The sequence below is a fragment of the Prinia subflava genome, chromosome 14, assembly GCF_021018805.1.
Source record: "Prinia subflava isolate CZ2003 ecotype Zambia chromosome 14, Cam_Psub_1.2, whole genome shotgun sequence".
Taxonomy (NCBI): Eukaryota; Metazoa; Chordata; class Aves; order Passeriformes; family Cisticolidae; genus Prinia; species Prinia subflava.
The window spans coordinates 10,014,380-10,033,395 of NC_086260.1; the positions used below are offsets into that span (position 1 = coordinate 10,014,380).

Consider the following 19,016-nt stretch of genomic DNA (forward strand, 5'->3'; position numbering starts at 1 on the left):
TGACTTTGCCATAAAGAAATCTCCACATGTTTGATAAAGTCTTCTTTTCATCAGCTGACTCAGAAATATGAAAGTGGAAGCTTATATATATTTATTAACAAAAATACATGTGATTAGAGAGAAATACAGTTTTCATTGGCAAGGTTCTGCCCTGGGAATTCAGAAATGGGTAATTGCACTGTGTTTAGTTGCCAGTTCTCCCTGCAGAGGCTGGGCTTGCCTGGAACTTCTGGCAGATTTCTGTGTATTCCCGTTGAGACTGCACAAGTGCCTTTTACACGCTTTTTTTTCTGTTACAGCCTTGTGGGACAAACAGGAAAAGCAAGATTAATATTTATTTAGCTGGAATCTGCATCACATGTACTCTCAGAGAGACTTAAGATTAACACAATCTTGACTATAATTACAGCAAATGATTTTTGTTAATTTTTTCTGCCTGTTTGTTTCCAGCTGAATGTATATTAGCACAAAGCCTGGACAACCTGTAGTAATGAAAGGGCAGTAACAAAGGCAGAAGTGCAGAATTGATCTGCACTGTCGACAGTGTGACATCTTGATTGTGAGAGGCCTTGTTTTCTTTGATCATCTGAGAAGGAGACATCTGGAAATTATAAGAGGTAGCTTAGGTTCAAATGCCACATGTTTCTTTAATTACCTGAAAATGTGACCCAGTGCTAATGAAGGCAGAGAGAAGTTTTGCTAGAAAATCCATCATAACAAACATTGGCATTTAATGCAGGAGTGATTTTAGACAGTAGAACAGATCCTGGTGATTCTGATTTGCACTGCAGTAACTCCATGGAAATTGATGGAAAGGCTTTAAATTTACCAAGTGCAAGTAGATCAGATGCTCCTTGTTCAAGCCTGATCTTCAAAGAATTCTTCTTTGGGATACTGTGGGCAGAGGGAAATTTTGCCACTGAAAGAACATCATCTTCCTACATGGCACATCTTTATAAAACACTAGTCCAGAGGTCTGGGTTTCTGTGCCCTTGAACTCTGACAGAAGAGAGTAGTGCTCTATTCTTTGGTCTTCGTTCACAGGAGCAGCAGAGGATGGTGGAGTAACTGGCCCTGGCATAATGACATTTATTGTCATCCAGTCTGGTCCCCTCCTTTGGAGAGGACAGTAACAACATGAGCTATTCAAAAGGTAGAATTTGCAAGAAAGACAGATGTTTGGCTGTTTATATTCATCCCCAGATGAGACTAAGAGCAGAACGAGTGAAAGACTTCACACAGTAAAAACATCCTGGGAATTAAATTCTGGGCTGAAAAGAGTTGACACTGTCAATCAAAAATAATAATTTTATTTTGAAGAGTCAGATCTTACAATATTCAAACATCTCAATTGAAAACATGACTCTGTTTCAAATTTTCCACTTAAAAAATCTAATTTGTTCAGTGATGTTCTGCTGTGAGAACTGTCACTTTCAAGAAAACTGTGTCTTTTAACAGAAAATGCATTTGTAATAGTGACATGTCTGATAATGGAAAAGTGAAGGGAATTCAGAGAATGGTTGGGTGATGACAGTGACATATGGAGCCCTGTATTCCTTGCTGAGCTCTGTGACAGGGTCCTACTTAGCACACAGGTACTGTATATAAGTAGTAGAAAGGGAATTAACACCACATGAGTAACAACATTCCATTGAAACTGAGAAAATGTGAGTTCTAATTTCAGGAAGTAGATCTCAGGTCTGTGAGGCTCTAGTTTAGCCTCAGTTCTCTATTTCCTCAGAAGCTCAAGTTACTGCTGGAACATACACATAAAGAAACAATTCCTTCCTGGACTGGAAGACTCTCAATTCCTGTCTGATTAATGGACATGTCTGATGTTGTTCTATGTAAATTTTGTAAACTTATATTAACTATAAAACTCAGAGTACAAAATCCTGCCTCCAGGGATTTCCATTAGTCTCTCATACCATGTATTGTTGTATGATATACCCTGTCCCTCAGGTATTGCTGATGCTGAGCTCCAATGCCAGAACTCTCACAGATTTACAGCACGATTAGTCTCCCAGCTGCATCCATATTCACCATATGTCATGGAATGGGAGCTCAAGCAGGCCAGATTCTGAAGTCAGACAAGATGTTTTGCTCTACGTGTTTTCCATGTCCTTTAAAACCAGACTGTTATTTCTCCCAAGAATAATCTGTTCATTTTAACATATTTCTGTTCTTCTTCTGCCAATAAGTCTGCTTCCTGAAAAGTTGGCACTCATGTCTTTAAACATCTCTGTATCTCATACAAAATGAATGACTGTTTTGGAAATGATTGAGGCAGATGTGCATTAAGTGGTGGTTAACACTTTTTTAATAAAATGCTTATGCTCTGTCATTTGTCCCAAGTGAATATAAATAGATCCATCTGCTTGCTGCTGTAAGTACACTGTCATCCTCACAATCCTGGCTAGATGGCAGCTGTAGTGTAGCAAACATGAGCAGCTTAACCTTTAAAAACACCCTGAGACAGGTAAATCTCTGGCCCATCAGATCTATTAACCTTTCTCCACCTGTTTTTGGAGCCTTGCAGGACACAGGAGATACAGAACAAGTTTAATTTTTGGCATCCCTGCTTGGAGTAGATCCTGACTGCTAGCTGGGCAGTACAAGAAAGGTGGACTAGGTTTGCTGCAGATCAGGAAATTAGGCCTTTGTCTGCTAAACACTCTTTCTTTTTTCACAAGTATAAAACATTATTGATAGTCTCTTATTCAGAATAAATTCTGTATTCTCATCCTTCTTCCTGCAGTACAACTGAACAAATTGATTCTTGCAAATTTTGTGGTATTAGTTTGAATTATTTGTATTTCATTCTCTTACACTGTTTTTTTAGGGGTGAAGTCATCAATGGGGGATTTGGCCTGGTTTTGGATGGGTCCAAGGATGCTGAAGAACGAGCTAAGATGATGCTCAGCTGGGATGTTTCCAATGGAGTAAGCAAAACTCATATATGTATACTTTAATATTATTTTTTTCTTATCTGGGGGATCTTGCTTGTACACAGATCAAAATATAGAGTTTTGCTGATGGAAAAGGGGGTTATGATTTCTCTGTCTGTCAGTAGAGTTTCATCCTTACGTGCTGGCAGAGAATTAGGCTCCCTGATTTCACAGTTGAAAATGTATTGAAGTGAGATTTTCCTTTTAAAATATCCTACTACAAAAGCACTGACTGCTTAAATGACACTGTTATCTAAAGCTAGTGCTAGTTTTTCAACACTGGGATGTTGAAATTATTTTTGGTGAGGGAATTTTACAAGTTTATAAGGTACCTGGCTCTACCAGTTTTTATCTGTCCAGTGTTATGCATGGAAAAGTACCATGTCTACCCAAATACTACTCATAAAAATGAAGTATTACAAAAATTACTTGCAAAATCAGAAGGGAAACTAAAAACTGGCAGAGGGTTGAAAGATTTACTGTCCTGAGTTGGGTGCCAGTGTTTTTGCGCAAATATGGTGCCAGGTGAATGTGGCCAGAGAAATGTCAGATTTTTACACCTTCATTCTGTTGCCTGACAGGTTGCCAGGCGCTGCTGGTCGGGAAATGCCTTTGCTTATGAAACCATCTGCCAAGCAATGAAGGAAAATGGCACACTGAGGGTGACTCTCCCTCACAAGGTGGTGGATGAGAACGTCTTAGAGCAAGCCCTGAAACATTAGCGGTACTCCAAGTGCAATGTTGCTCTTGCAGATATATTTGAAGCTGCTTCCTTGATATCCTGTTTTGATCTTTGGCCAAATGATAAAAGCCTTGCAAATGTCTGTTCCATGTGAGTTCTTTTTTTTCCTCTCTAACTTATTAATGGGGCAAATCTGGTTTTGTTTGTGACAGGTCCACCAGGAACAGTCTTTTCACCAATATATTTGGAATGATGTTTCCAATAAGAAACCGTTCATTATGGGAAAGGAATGGGATTTTTTTCTCTGAATATTAAATGGAAAAAAAATCCCCCAATAACAAAACAGTCACTTATTCCTGAAAATATATAAATTAATGTGTGTACGAAAGTAGTTCTTAGCTGTCCTGTGTCATGCTAAGCATGGCCCTTGCACAGCACACGGGCTTCATTCTGACATGAACACAGTGGCAGCAGTCCCTTTCCACCCGTGGACCTGCTCTGGAATGTCACTCAGTCTCCTGGCACTGTATCCATTACCTATTGGAATGGACAGGTGTGTTACACACATGAACCTGCCTGTGCTGCTGCAGAGCGGATGTGATAAGCTGCAGTCTCAGGAGAACGCACACTGCTCAGGACTGTGGAACTCTACCCCTGCTAGAGCCCACAGTACCCACAGGTGCAGCTCTGCATTGCCTCTGCTGCTACGAAAAGGGAAGTGCTTATTCTGAATCACAAATGAGTTCTTTACTCTGTTCACGTACTGAGTCTATCTCCAGATGAACAGTGAGAGTCTGACATCTGCTTGAAACTGAGCCTTCTGTGAAGTGCAATCTGCAGTTGATAGGAATTGCTTTACATTATGGATAAAACCTGCCCACATTGCCAATTTATATGATTGAGATGGGAGTAGTTGTCAGGCAGATTTGACAGCCTTTGCTTTGACATATGTTATGCATTACCTTATTAATAATCACAGTGGACTAGGTCCAAAGTTGGAGTATTGGTATGGTGTGAAACCACTCTAATCTTCATAGCCCAAAAACATTAGTGGTTCTTGCTTTGTCAAGAGGAACAACCAGAAAATACACTGGCTTTTCTTGTACCAAGGAATGTAGAGCTGTTCCATAGGCTCCTCTTAATTCTGAGTTGAAAATATACCAGACAGGATGTTGAAGAAATACTTACCACAAATTCTTCACCTTTGTATTTTTCAGTATTGGGTTACCTGCCAGTATGTTCACCTTTACATCTCAGGCACCAAAGGAACCTTATTTTGTCCTAGTAGCCTCATTGCCCAGAGAACATAACCTTACTAGTATAGCCATGTTTAATGTCACCCTGGGAGTTTATATCTCTGGGCTGCCTGTAGGGACACAAAGAACCCATATGTATGAGGGCCATAAATTCTCCCATATGTATGAGAGCTTCAAGCTGAAATTCAGATTATGAAACCTATTAATGAGGTAGCACGAGTTAAGGCAAAATGAGGTACAGAAAGGCAGTGAACTGGCGAGCAGTTGGTCTTATGTACGACTGTTCACTGGAGTTTATTTCAATGATGTAGCATGCAGTTATATGTATATGTTTAAATCTACTTTGGTCTTTTAAGTGCAAATCTCAAGCACTTAACAAATGTCAACTGGCTGAGGTTTACAATACCTTTGGGAGGGCACAGAGAAACACTAACCTGTTGCTGTCAGGGATGAAATAGCAGTGGGTTTCCAGCACACAGAAACTATAAACACCACCAGTGCAAAGTTCCCTTTCTGAGCCCTGCTGGGCCTCAATTTATCTGTCCTCTACTTACTTGCAGAGAAGCTGAGACTGTGAATAAGCTAGTGTTGTGTGGGGGTGCTGGTGTCATTTTTTAGTAGCTGACCTCACTGCTGGACAAAGCCAGTGCAGGGAGAAGAGTTTTAAATCCATCCATCTGTAGGCATTGCATCAGATCTGATCTGGACAGGGGATGTACAATCAGTGAATTTCTGCAGTGCAGTGAAGTCTCAAGCTTACCAGGGTGAACCATCCTTGCTATGAATCTTAGCACCTTAAATCTTTCCTAAAATGCAGATACTTATCCTGACAACCTCATGCATGGTTGCAGATAGAAGCGAGAGCTTGGTGACAGGTTCCTAGGAACATGAAGAAAGGTACTGCAAAGACCTCCATAGGGACATTGGGATGGATAGGGCCACCAAGGACAGGGAAGACCTATACCCAGAGACAGCCCAGTGGAGCTCTGGGTGCACCCACAGCTCCAGTTTCCCTGGAACTGAGTGTGCCTACCCTGGCTGTAGGAGGTTTGACGCTCAGAACGGAGGAATAATCTGAGTAGGAGAATGATCACAGCACCATCTGCTGGGACTGCTTGCCAGTCCCACGGCAGCAGGGAACTGATAAATTCCCGCAGTAAATACAGGATAATTTAACCTTTTCCTTAAGTGTTGCAGAGCCTAAGGCAGTTGAACATTCTCCCAGAGAAAGCTTTGCCCAAGAATAAATATATAAAAAAAATCAAAAAACAAACAAAATAAACCCCCAAAAAACCAACAACAAAAAAACCAACAAAAAAACCCCCAACCCCCCCCCAAAAACACAAAAAACACACAACCCCCCCCCCCCCCCAAAATCCCCAAAAAACCCCAAACAAACAAACAAAAAACCACCATTAACTGAATTTGTAGGATTTTTAAATTTTTGTTCCTGGTCTCTCTTGGGAGATGCTGTGCCCTGGGCATGCTTGAACAGTGACTTTGCATTGCCCCGGGTTGACCCATAGTGCTATTTCCATATTTCCACTCATGGTACGTAGGGTGTTTTGCTAAAGTATTTCCCTCTCTCAGCTCTCTGAGCGTGGCTGCACCCGTAGCATTGCTCCCACACAGGGAGGGGGCACGATCTTCCCCCTCTACTTGTGAGGCCACATCTGGGGTGCTGTGTCCAGTTCTGGGGTTCTCAGTATGAGGGAGACACGGAGCTAGTGGAGAGGGTTCAGTGAAGGGCCACAAAGATGATCCGGGGTCTGGAACATCTCTCTGACAAGGAGAGACTGGAGGAGAGGGGCTTGTTTAGTCTAGAAAAGTGAGAGTGGATCTCACTCATATAAATATCTCAAAGTTAGGTGTCAAGAGGATGGTGCCAGAGTCCTTTCAGTGGTGTCCAGCCAGAAGATGAGGAACAAAGGCCATAACTAAAACATGACAAGTTTCACCTCAACAAGAGGAAGAACTTCTTTACACTGAGGGTAGCTGAGCACTGGAACAGCTTCCCGGGGAGGGCGTGGAGTCTGTCTGGAGCCATTCAAACCCCACCTGGTCGTGTTCCCGGGTCACCTGCTCGGGGTGACCCTGCCTTGGCAGGGGGGTCGGACTGGGTTATCTCCAGAGGTCCCTTCCAACCTTAATCCTTCTGGGTCTCTTCCTGGCCATTAACAGGGACATCAGCACAATCTCCAGCACCAGAGATGACTCCAGCCGCACCGCGCTGTGCCATTCCCACCCGGGCGGCCCTGCCATGGGGCAGCCCCGCTCCGTCCCGTCCGCCGTTCCAATCTCCGGGTTTCCCCGGCGCCGCTCGCGCCGCGCCCGCTCCGGGATCCGCGCTCCGCGTTTCCGCTGCGGCCCGCGCCGGCCCCGCCCCGCGGCTCCGGTTTCAGGCGCTGCTACAGGGACCCCCAAGATGGAAACGCAGGGGCTGCCGGCCGCGGAGGCGGCCCGGGCCCGGCCCGCCGCGCAACATGGCGGCCCCGCCGCGCCGCCGCCGCCCGGCTGGGACCCGCCGCCCGCCGCCTCCACCCCCTCCCCCGCCGGCGGCAGCGCCGCGCCGGGCCTCTACGTGAGCTTCCCGGTGCTGCTGGTGGAGGAGAAGCCGGAGCCCGGCGCCAGCCCGGTGCCCAGCGCGCCGCCGGCGGGGCCCGCGCCTGACAGCGACGGGCTCCTGCTCGTCTTCAACGTGGTGCGCGGTGCGGCCGAGCCCGGCGCGGGCGGCGGCGAAGCAGGGCGAGCCCAGCCCGGCCCGCTGCCCGCCGAGCCGCCGGAGGAGGCCCCCGGCTCGGCCCCTTCGCCGCCGCCGCCTCCTCCCCCGCCGCCGGCACCGTTGCCCCCCGCGGGCGGCGATGGCGGCGGGGCGGAGGACGGCGCCTTCTCGGGGACCATCACCATCAACAACCAGAGTCTGCTGGTGCGCATCGAGAACGGCGTCCTGACGCTGGGGCCCGGCGCCGAGCAGCCCGCGGGCAGCGCGCCCCCCGCCGCCGCCAGCCCCGCCGAGCCGCCGGGCGGGCCGCGCCCGCGCTCGCCGCCGGCCTTCCCCTGCCCGGAGCCGCGCTGCGGGGAGGCCTTTCCCCGCAAGCAGCAGCTGCGGCTGCACCGGCTCTCGGCGCACGGCGGCGGCGAGGACGGGCGGGGCGCGGCGGCGCGGCCCTTCGGCTGCCCCGTGCCGGGCTGCGCCTGGTCCTTCGCCACGGCCTACAAGCTGCGGCGGCACCTGCACTCGCACGACAAGCTGCGGCCGTTCGCCTGCGCGGCGCCGGGCTGCGCCAAGCGCTTCACCACCGTGTACAACCTGCGGGCGCACAGCCGCGCCCACGAGCAGGAGGCGGCGCACAAGTGCGAGGCGTGCGGGCAGCGCTTCCCCAGCGCCGCCCGCCTCGCCGCCCACCGCCGCCGCAGCCACCTGGAGCCCGAGCGGCCCTACCGCTGCGACTTCCCCGGTAAGCCGCCTCTGGGGCTGGGCTCCCTTCTTTCCCCTTCCAGGAACTGCGATCCCCGCCCTGAGGCCGTGCGGCGCTCGGCTCCCTTCTTCTGCCCCTCCGCTTCTCCTTCTCCTCCGTGGTACCCCAGATTATCAAGGAAGGTTCTCCTCCAGGCCGCCTCAGTTACCAGGAGGAAAAGTGTGGGAGCTGGAGGATGCTGTGTCTTTCCTCCTACGACTTTGTGCTGGTGCAGTGAAACACCGTATGGCACGGCGCCAGCGTTCAGTGGGTGCACCTTAACCCAGGCTATACTTGATTGCCCACCTTGGCAAAACAATTGTAATTCCTGAGAATAATGTTTAGGATTTCACTTTTTTTTTTTTTTTCCCTTTTCCCTGATGTAATATCCTGAAAAACCATCATGAAAGTACCTCGTTAAAAGCTGAGAGGGAGAAAAGAGTGCAGTTTTCGTGTCGTGAGTTTTGTCAAGCAGATGTGCTGTTTCCCTTTTCTCCCCAGGCTGTGAGAGAACGTTTATCACAGTGAGTGCATTATTCTCCCACAATCGAGCCCACTTCAGAGAGCAAGAGCAGTTCTCCTGCTCATTTCCTGGCTGTAACAAGCAGTATGATAAGGCCTGTCGACTGAAAATCCACATGAGGAGTCACACAGGTATTCACAGGGGTGACTTGTACATGGAGCATAGTATGTGGAAAGTGGACTTGAATGTCCTGGAAAAACTGAAAGTCAGGAAGGGTGACATTAATTATTTGGAGTCAGTGAAAGCATTTGATTCTTGGCCCTCTGGGGGCAGGAGTCCACTGAATCAAGTTGTCATATGCAAAGTAGTTAAGGACGTGCAAAGCTGTGGCTTTTGTCATTGTGCATTCTGTCCAGAAAAAAAACTATCCCAGCTCTATCCCCAAATTTATAGATGTTCAAAATGTTGCATACATTTTACTCTTGATAGAAACAAACAGCTGCAAACCTCTCAGAACATGTGGTATGTATGTGCCAAGGTTTGGAACAGCAAGATAAATTTCAGCTCTGGCAAGCATGCCTGACTCACAAGGACCAGTGCAAAGCTGAAATGCAGCCCTGTCATGTTACTGGTGTGTCCTTTACTGCCCTCTCTTTTCCTGGTTTCATGGTTTTACAGTTTTGAGGTTTTTTAAAGTGTCACTTGAAGTTCATAGGTGTGATGGAAACCAGTGTCACATACTTCACAGTCTTGTAATCAAGACACAGTGACAGATCATGAAAACAGGAAAAAACAGTTCAGTTGTGTTTCTGTTTTGAGTAATGCTGTTACTGGCTATTGAAGCACCTTCAGGTTGAGGTAGATGAGGTGGATCGATAAATACCTGAGCTCTCTGATGCAGTAGCATGGAGTTGAAGAAAGCCCAGATTGTAGGAGGGTGAAGGGACATGATAGTACTCTGCAGTGCATTTTAGGAGAGGCTGGTTGAGTTGTCTTAAATTAATTCAACTTAAGCAGGTTTTAATATTTTCAGTAGCAGTATATGTTTTTGTATTAAATCATTAATATAACATTTTTTTATCCAAGGTGAAAGACCTTTTATCTGTGACTTTGAAGGCTGTGGCTGGTCTTTTACCAGTATGTCCAAGCTTCTGAGGCATAAAAGGTAAAGGAAGCCTTTTCTGATTATACTGTCCTAAGCCACTGGACAGTGGCTTTGTTTGCTTCCAGTTTTGCTTGTCTTTGTTTCTTTTCCAGTAGCAGTAGTGGATTTAATCATGCCAATGACAATTTCCTTCCCTTGTAGGAAACACGAAGATGACAGGAGATTCATGTGCCCAGTAGAAGGCTGTGGGAAGTCCTTCACAAGAGCAGAACACTTGAAAGGCCACAGTATAACTCATCTTGGTACAAAACCATTTGAGTGCCCAGTAGAAGGTATTTCTCCACTCTTGGATGTGTTTCCTGGTAACTGGTGTGTATTTTTGTCTAAAGGTTATATGTGCTTGGTATGGTACTGGAACAACATAGAGTAAGTCTTCTAGAAGGGTTTGAAGAGGTAAAAGTAAATGGAAGATTGAACAAGTGATCGTTCCCAGAGTTAGGAATGACAGAGCAAACTGTTTCATACTGTAGCTTGACCAATCTCACCAATTCAGTGGGACTCTAGAAGCAAAGATTTTTGGGTGTGATTTGGATTATTCGTCTTTTTAAAGTAAAGCAGCTCTACTTGATGATTGTTTATCCTTTTTATGGTGTTTCCAGCAGTTGGCATGAAGAATTTCAGGTGCCATAGTGTGAAAAGGTTGTGCTTTACACTGAATGACTTAAGAGTTTCATGTTGTCAGAAACAGGTTGTTAGACTGTCCTACCCTTTGACAGCTTTGTTTTCTTGTGGTGCAAAATGGCAAGTAGAGGATATTCTGCTTTGTTAAGACATTGACTATGAACACTAAATTGAAACTTAATTAGATTTGAAGCTTCAAAGCCTTACATATCTTCTTGCAGGCTGTTGTGCAAAATTTTCAGCACGAAGCAGTCTGTATATTCACTCCAAAAAGCATCTTCAGGATGTGGACTCATTAAAGACTCGGTGCCCTGTTTCCAGCTGTAATAAAGTGTTCACTTCCAAACACAGTATGAAGACACATATGGTCAAGCAGCATAACTTCAGCCAAGGTAAAGTGTTTGGCTATCAGAAAAATTAAATGTTTTAAGGAAAATGTGTAATTACTGATGTTGAAATCTTGAGTTCCATTGATATGAATGACAGAATCTTCTCTGAGACTGAAGTTGGTTTCACCCTCCTCTAAAATTTTCAGTGGGATCTCTGAGTATCAAAAAGTGAGCTTGACCTCTGAAATTGTGAGAAATTGCAGCGTTTTTCAATGAAGCAGTGCTTCTCCTTTTCCATGCCATTTGTAAAATACTAACAAGGACTGAAAGGATTTCTCTTTTCACTCCTTCCACTCCTCTACAACCTATACTTAGCCTGCACTGTCTTAGTGTTATTTTTTGGCAAGCGCTTTTGTAACTCACACTTCTCAGTAAAGGAATGAACTTATTTCTGTAGGTTGCTTTTCCTTAAATCTGCTTTCAGGGAAGTTGGGAAGTGTTTAGGAGGCTAACAATATAGAATTTTATAGAATTTTAGGCTTCCTTTTCTTCCTGTTGTCTGTGGAAGCTCTGTCTTTTAACCAAACCCTTCTCTTCCAGATCTCCTAACTCAGCTGGAAGCAACCAGCTCCCTCACCCCCAGCAGTGAACTCACTAGTCCAGGGCAGAGTGATCTCAGCAACATCGACCTTGTATCCCTGTTTTCCAACGTGTCCAGTAACAATTCTGGAATTACCATGGACATGGCGCTGGTGAACTCTGGGATCGTCACAATCGATGTAGCTTCCGTGGGCTCGACGCTCGGAGGGAACCTGCCTGGCAGTAACAATTCCCTAAGCCAGGCAGTCGATCCCTTGATCCTGGTGGCAAGCAGCGACATGCCCCAAAGCCTGGACAGTTCTCTCCTGCTGGGAACCAGTGCAGCGGTTCTACAGCAAAGCACTTTAAATTTGGATGATGTACAGACTGTCAATGCCGAAGCCTTGGGTTCGCTGGCATCACTGTCAGTGAGGAATTCCAGTCAGGATGTGCACGGGTTGACATCCAGCAATAATTTAACAATAGACACGGCCACTTTGACTCCTTCCAGCAGCCTCGGCAGCACCACTGTGCCTGAGTTACTGACACCAACTAAAGCTGAACGGAATTTGCTTCCCAGCTCAGATGTGGTTGGTCAGCAGGAGGGCAGCAAAGTAGTGACACAGTTTGTGTTCTCCAACCCTCCGGGGAGTTACAGTGCACAGAAGGAAATGGATCTTGGCGCGGTGACCGGCAGCTCGTTTTTGGTATGGAGTAACTGTATTCACTTCACCCCTAGATGGGACAGCCTGACTTTGGGGATATCCCTGGCTACTCACACCTTAGAGGGAAATCTTTCACATTTTGCAGTCGTGCATTTTGGCTCTCTTTTGATAAAAGATGTAGAACAATGTAGTGTGTTTTCACAAATAGATTCAGTGTGGTGACAAGTTCTAAGAAATACTGAAATTCTGGTGGGGACAGTTCAGGAAGAGCCTTTCAAAATAAGCAGCCCTCCATCTGAAATGGCATTTGCAAGAACACCTAAGAATGAGTGTTGCAAATGTTACTTTTTCATTTCATTCTAGGGAAAGAATTGGGCTGTAACAGTAACTGCAGCATTTTCATCCCAGTCCTTATTCCTGTTTTAAGTACTTTTCCCTTTCTTCTTCACTGTGTTATTGCAGACTTACCTTTTTGTTTACATTACAAATTAAATGTTTGCACTCTTAAAATCTGAACACTTACAAATATGGAGCTAACTTCTTGTGTTGAACTCCAGATATTAAATAGATAAAGGGAATTCATTGAAACTAATCAGAATATTGGGGGAAACTAGAATTCAGTGTTTGCAGCATAGAAGATAACTGCATCTGAGAACTCCTTAGTCTGTGTCATTATCTTGTTCTTAATTCCAAAAACCTTGCATCTCTGGGCTTTTTTTTTAACTAGGAGAGCAGTGGGTCTGCAAGAACAGATTACAGAGCCATTCAGCTGGCCAAGAAAAAGAAACAAAAAGGGAATGGCAGCAGCACAGGTGAGAAGCCATTAATTCTGTTAAATTCACTAGATAAAAATATTTAGTAATTTTCGCAGTGCAGTGGGAGCAGGTTTGAGTCACATTCTTAAATGTCCTATCCTGTTTATTGATAGTTAAAATAATTATGCATGTGGTATACCATCTGTTACTCAGGATAATCACATTCTGTGGAATATCAGATTCACAGGAAGTTTACAAAGAAAGCTGTGCCCTATGTTTCATGATTATTGACAAGACACTAGCTGTCCATCTCTTCATCTGCTTCTTACTTTCTTATTAAAACAAAAAATAATGTCACTGTGCTTTCTGTTGTTTATGCTTTTGGTCTTATCTAGGGAGTTCTTTTACTCAGTACAGACAATGGAAATATCAGCTAGATTTTGCTTCTGTGTTTCACTTTGTAACAGGGTAAAAGAATTCATTTTTAGATTATCTAGATATACTCAAGCCTCTGTCTTATGCTCTATCCTTGTTCCTGTGCAGGGTGATTTTGGGTCATGATGCCAGATGTGTCTTCTTAGTTTGACTCGAAGCCATTTGATGTGAATAATAACCATTCCTTTGTCAGATCAAACGTGGTCCATGGTTCACTGGTGGTTGAGTCGTGTCCACCTTTGGGGCTGGGGTGGAATATCATATGTTTATGATATATCAATATCATGTATACGGAGTGAGTTTAGTGCTGCCTTGCTGTCTCTTAGACCTTCCTCTGAAAATCAAGGCAATAGTTTTTGAGACGAGTTAAGAGACTAGTTCTGATTTGAGAACTGTTCTATTTGTGTATTTTTAAAATGCATACATGCATACTTTCTGTCTGGTTCAGCAAATCATCACATGGAAGGATAAGTCCTTTATGAAGCTAGTTCTAAGGGGCCTTGTATTACCAAACACATGCATGTATCATCAAACATGTCTTTTGGACATTAGTTTAAAAATATGATTGCGCTTTGCATGACTCCTAAGATGACCTCAGAAAATTCCTGTTTCTGTTCCTGTTCAAGACTCCCAATGATCCACTTTTCACCAGCTGTTGCCTTAGTGGTATATTGTGCTTTTCAGAGTGGTCTAGAGAAGTATTTCTTTCTGTATTTCTGATTGGTTTAACTAGATTGAGTCAATACTGCAGAGGGAAGTTCAGTGTTTAAAAATAGGTTATCCGAGCCCTTCATTTATTACAGATTAAAAAAAAAAATCCAAACAAAAACCTGAAGAGCTGACAGGACTGTATTCTTAGATTTGTTTTGATTAGGATTTTTGGTTTTCAGCTTGTGATACAGCAGCTGGTTCATCCTGCTTTAAACTGAAAAAAGCTTAAGGTTGTGATAGTTGTACTTGTGTAACCTGTTCTACCTAGTAGGCCTTGAAATCTTCCTGGAAATAGTGATCTGCACTATGCTTTTTTACAGTTTAGAAAAATCATGTGCATGACTTCTCAGGAAATGAGTTGCAAAATGAAAAATAGAAAATGCAATCAATGAAAAATAGAAAATGCAATTCTACTTCATAATTCCTTTCGTTAACATCACGAATACACTGATATATCTGTGCTACCACAGGGGAGGGCCCTAAGCTTAGCAGTTTGTGGTTTTTCAATGGTGTTCATGTAAAAAGGTGTTCAGTCAGCAGCTGGAGTTCAGCTGAGTGCTCTCTGGCCTTTTAGCAGTTGTCAGTCAGATGGTGCTTAATTATGCTGCACTGTTGTGGGCATTTGCTGTGTGTTATAAACAGCTGCAAAAAGTTGAAAAATGCTAGCAGAGAACTCTGGCAAATTTTTCCTGACCAACTAAATACAAACATTGCTTTCTTTTAGGGGCATCTGGCTCTGGCCAGAGGAAAAACAAGGGTGGTAAAGTAAGCCCTACCAACTTTTCTTCACCTACTGCTGGCAGTCGACTGGGTGGTAACATAGTTCTGCCAAATGGAGGGCTGACAATAAGGGACCCTGCCACTGGAGCCCAGTATGTGCAAATTCAGCTTCTTCAGGTGAGAGCTGAGGAGAAAAGAACATGCTCAGCTTCTGTTACCCTGACTTGCATTTATGGAAGAAACTTGAGTGTTTGTAAACTACTGCCCCTGGATGGGGTCTTGAGCTCTGCAATGTTCTTACATTATTCCACCTCTTATTTACAAGGTAAATAAGATGGACATGAAAATGTTCCTGCAAAAGAAAGCTTCAGCCTCAACTGTTATTACTCTTATTTGTTGAAATAAAGCTTAAAATTTAAAAAAAACCCCAAAACAACCTAATAATTGGTGGGGACTGATTAGTGGAGCATGGCAGGTAATTTTTTTTGCCAGCTATATCTAGTAGTGTAGTATTCAGAGAAAGGGTAAATTCCTTCTCCTTTATTCCTACACAACTCTGGTGTGGAGAGACCTATGGGCAGAGTTCTCCATGGATCCATTTTTTGATGGGTGTAGACATTTGTAACTTTCACGTTAAGTATCAGCTTCATGAAAACATAATGAAACATGTTGCATGTTTCTGAGTGTTAGATTTGTTGAAAGAGGAGCCATTCCTTCCTGTTTGGATCTTGCCAGTGTTCCAATTGATGAGGACAGCATAACAGGTGGTACACTGAGCTAGGTTCTGATTTAAGTTGTAGTTAGCTTTCCACATCTTTGTGCAGCTAGGCCTTACTAGTACAGTCTGTGGCTTTATCAGATATTTTAAGATTGTGAGGCTAAGTAAAACTTGCCATGCTGTGCTGAGATACCTGGAGGTTGTGTAATTTCATCATGTTTTTGCATTCACAGGATGATTCCCCAGGAGAGGGAGATCTTCCCTTTCAGCTGAGCTCTCAGTCTTCCTCATCACATTCTCAGCTTACAGTGGATTTACCTGTTCACATACTTCAGGTACAGCATGTCAAGCCACTGGGTTTTATTGCCTTGCTTGAAAGTAAAGACACTTTACTGTGAACACTTTCCTGTTCTGCCTCATGAAAATACCTTGTTTACTACTGAGAGTTGAATTCCATTCACAAGGAATAGTAAGCAGAGTGCTGCAATACATGATTTATCTTGTGTCTGTTACCAACCACTGACACACCAGAGTTGGTTGGGTTTTTTTCCTCTGTTACTGAGTAATGAATAACTAAGTGCTACTCATTTTTTCTGAAATGCCCCACCCTTGTTTTCCTCGTCCCATTCTGCAGATACTGGGTGGGTCAAGAAAGAGACTCACAATTGGAATGTTGCAGGCTACAGGAAGGAGTGGGAAGTGGGAAATAGAATCTTGAACCTAGATTTCAGAGTGGTGCCCTTTTGGGAGTGTCAGTTATGTTTAAAAGCCTGCTTGGGGAGCTCGTTTTTGATAAACTCTGCAATGTACCTATCCCTGCCAAGTGTGCTTCTCCTGGATCGAAAATAAGCTTTTTTATTGAGGAGGGGCACCTTCCTCAAAACCAAGAAGTACAAGAGGAGTGGGGCTGTTGGCCATGGTAGAGAGTTAATGGAGGAAAAAGTGATTTTAAATCTATTTCTGTTAGTAATGCTCATCTGAAGTGTTCCATAGAAAAACTGACAACACTGTTTAGGTGGATCCCTGAAGTGGAAAAGCTTTGGATTTCCTCTTAGCCACTCCAAGCATTTCTCTGGTGTTGGATAAATGTCAGGATAATCTTGCTGATAAGCACTGAAACCATCTAGAGATGAGAGTACTTCATGCTGTCTGTTTGCTTTAACAGGAACCACACAATTCCACTGAAGATGATGCAGGTTCTGATAACTCTCAGTTCACTGGAAGCACAATAAATTTACAGGATCTGGAATGACGATTAAGAACAGTTACTTGAAAACAAATTGGGCAATCATGACAGAGTGAGATTATTGTGTGGATCTGTTTCCAAGGAAAATACGAAAAGCAGGAGAACTGAAGAATGGTTGCTCTCTTTGTGATTTGCTTAAGACAGTTGCAGCTGAAAGATTTTCTTTAAAAATGTAAATCCCACTTGATGTGCCTGTGTAAGATATCCTGTCTGCCTGGTGGTTGGGAGGCTGAGGCAGACTGCTGTACAGTGTTGTTTCAGGGAGAAGTACTTTATTACACTTCAAACTGAGGTAATATTTACTGTTTTCACAGGAAAGCAAGTATTCTACAGCTAACAAGTGCAAATTTATAATCCTGTCTACGACAGTTAAAACTTTCCTTCCATTGGTCTCCTCCTGGAGCCAATGGCATCAAGGAATTAAGAGCTAAATTTTGCAAGTGTTTTCCACACACACAAAAAAGGGATTGTTTCAGCCCCTGAGTTTGGCAGAAAACCGGAATAAAGTGTCACATGTAACAAAATTAATCAATGCCATGAAAATGAGATGCTCTAAAATCTTTGTTTTAGAAAGCTAGATTCTAAATGTTAACTTAGCTGTGAATCAGTTTGTAGCTCATGTTGAGTTTCTCCCTTTCCTTACTCCTGCATCCCAAATACTTTGCTGAATTCTTCCAGCAAAACTTGAAAAAGAAAACTGCAATAGAACTGTACTCACTGTAAGTGATTAGCTAAGAGTCCAACAGCATCTGAGAGAGGTTTGTTTTATCTTTGTGTTCCCTTTTTTGGGAGGAATGTTGACCGTCATGTAAATTTAAGCACCTTGATTTTTATCTCATCTATAAACCGCTGCCAAGTTACCTGTGAACTGGTCACTACCTTTTTATTTAGGGTTGTTTGGTGTTTTTGTTTTGTTAATTGAACACTGTTAACACGCGTTCTTTATTGCTATGCCAGAGTGTCACATGCACCTGGAGCTTCTGGCTGGTTTACAAAATATGCAGTTGTCAGAGTATTTTGTGAGGGGGAAAGTTGTTACCCAGGAAGATTTGCCCCTGAAAAACTGCAGTTTCTCTTGGGGGTGGGGGGAGAGGTTGTATGTACTCTACTTACCTGGATTGCAGACACCTAAATAAGTATAGGGTTGTATAGGGAAATAAACCACTTTTGGTTATGTTTTAAGGTAGTAATTTAAATGTTTCCTATGGTGATGTTCTGAATGCCTGTAAAAGTATGTATAGGAGTTTGATAAAAGGCTGTTTGTACTTTTTTTTTATTCTCAGTGAGGTGTGTGTATGCACGTATGTGTATTTTCGGGTTTTTTTACAAACTAAGATATGTCACAGAGGAGAACGTTGTGATCTTTATAATCTTGCACATATTTATTTATTTTACAGTTATACTGATGTTAAATTCACATGAGGTCATTCAGAAATGCTTTTACTTCCTGTGCCTTTTGAACTATGTATGTGTCCATATAAATGCTTTTTTGATTGCAGACTTGGGGAGGAAAAAAGCATACAGGTTACAATGAACTTCAGCTCCTGATTTGTAGGCAGTATTTTATCTCTGGTTGAACCAGCTTTATTTTTCTATCTTCAGCCTAACTGAGCACTGAGGTCTCTCTTCCTCTGACTCTGAGTTTACAGCTGAAAGTCTGAACCCTCTCAGGCTGGGTTTTCAAACCAGTTGGTAGCTGAGATCTACCTGGTGGCTGCGAGTGCAGCACGGAGTCTACTCCTGAGAGGTGGAAAGATTGAGGAGGAATTGTGCTGAAGGGTCCTGCTCTAGTGGTCACCATGCTCTCTCTGGAAGCTGAGACACCTCGAGCTGCCAATGCCTGCATTATTCTGTTCTCAAGAACCATACCACTTTGTAATCTGTTAAAATGGCCAAGGAACACTCCATCTTTTTATGGGACTTGTAACCAAATCTTTCTACTTCTGGAAATGTACCTCACTCAGCTTTGTAAGTGAATGTAAAGTGCTAACCTCTTGAGGGCAGAAACTTGGATCACTTGGCTTGGGCTCCATTGCTGGCAATGGATACCTGATGAACTGCTGGTGCAAAAGGGTTAATAAAGCTTTTTTTTTTAATGGTCAGTTTATCCCTGGGTATTGTTCTTTGCATAGATGCATCAGACACAAAGCTGATTACTGGCACCTTGATTTCTGCAGAGAGCTTGTGTTTTTCCTTCGGTTGCCTCTTCTCCACTGTAGTGGGGTGAAGTCTATAATGGTTTTGGATTGGAGCATAGCCCTCGAT

General features: G+C 43.9%; 2 protein-coding genes across 11 annotated transcripts in view; both read left to right on the plus strand.

Moving 5' to 3' along the window:
- UROC1 (urocanate hydratase 1) overlaps nt 1-3,772 on the plus strand; it is a 41,823-nt gene extending 38,051 nt beyond the window's left edge. For all 10 annotated transcript variants that reach the window (XM_063411352.1, XM_063411358.1, XM_063411353.1 and 7 more), the window contains 2 exons: nt 2,843-2,942; nt 3,530-3,772. In XM_063411352.1, coding sequence (XP_063267422.1) covers nt 2,843-2,942; nt 3,530-3,670 — 241 coding nt within the window. In that variant the 3' untranslated portion in view covers nt 3,671-3,772. The remainder of the gene's footprint in view (nt 1-2,842; nt 2,943-3,529) is intronic.
- Nucleotides 3,773-6,294: 2,522 nt separating this feature from the next.
- On the plus strand, nt 6,295-18,853 carry ZXDC (ZXD family zinc finger C). Its single transcript, XM_063412078.1, has 10 exons — nt 6,295-8,344; nt 8,846-8,998; nt 9,894-9,972; nt 10,114-10,244; nt 10,815-10,985; nt 11,523-12,208; nt 12,894-12,978; nt 14,792-14,964; nt 15,739-15,840; nt 16,671-18,853. The coding sequence occupies exons 1-10, from the start codon at nt 7,147-7,149 to the stop codon at nt 16,755-16,757; spliced, it is 2,865 nt and encodes a 954-aa protein (XP_063268148.1). The 5' UTR covers nt 6,295-7,146; the 3' UTR covers nt 16,758-18,853.
- Nucleotides 18,854-19,016: the final 163 nt, after the last annotated feature.

Bases quoted from the DNA above. Each gene is read 5' to 3' on its own strand.
- ZXDC (XM_063412078.1), top strand. From the start codon at position 7,147: ATGGGGCAGCCCCGCTCCGTCCCGTCCGCCGTTCCAATCTCCGGGTTT. The intron at 10,986-11,522 runs GTAAAGTGTTTG...CTTCTCTTCCAG, and splicing joins GCAGCATAACTTCAGCCAAG to ATCTCCTAACTCAGCTGGAA. The intron at 15,841-16,670 runs GTACAGCATGTC...TTGCTTTAACAG, and splicing joins TACCTGTTCACATACTTCAG to GAACCACACAATTCCACTGA.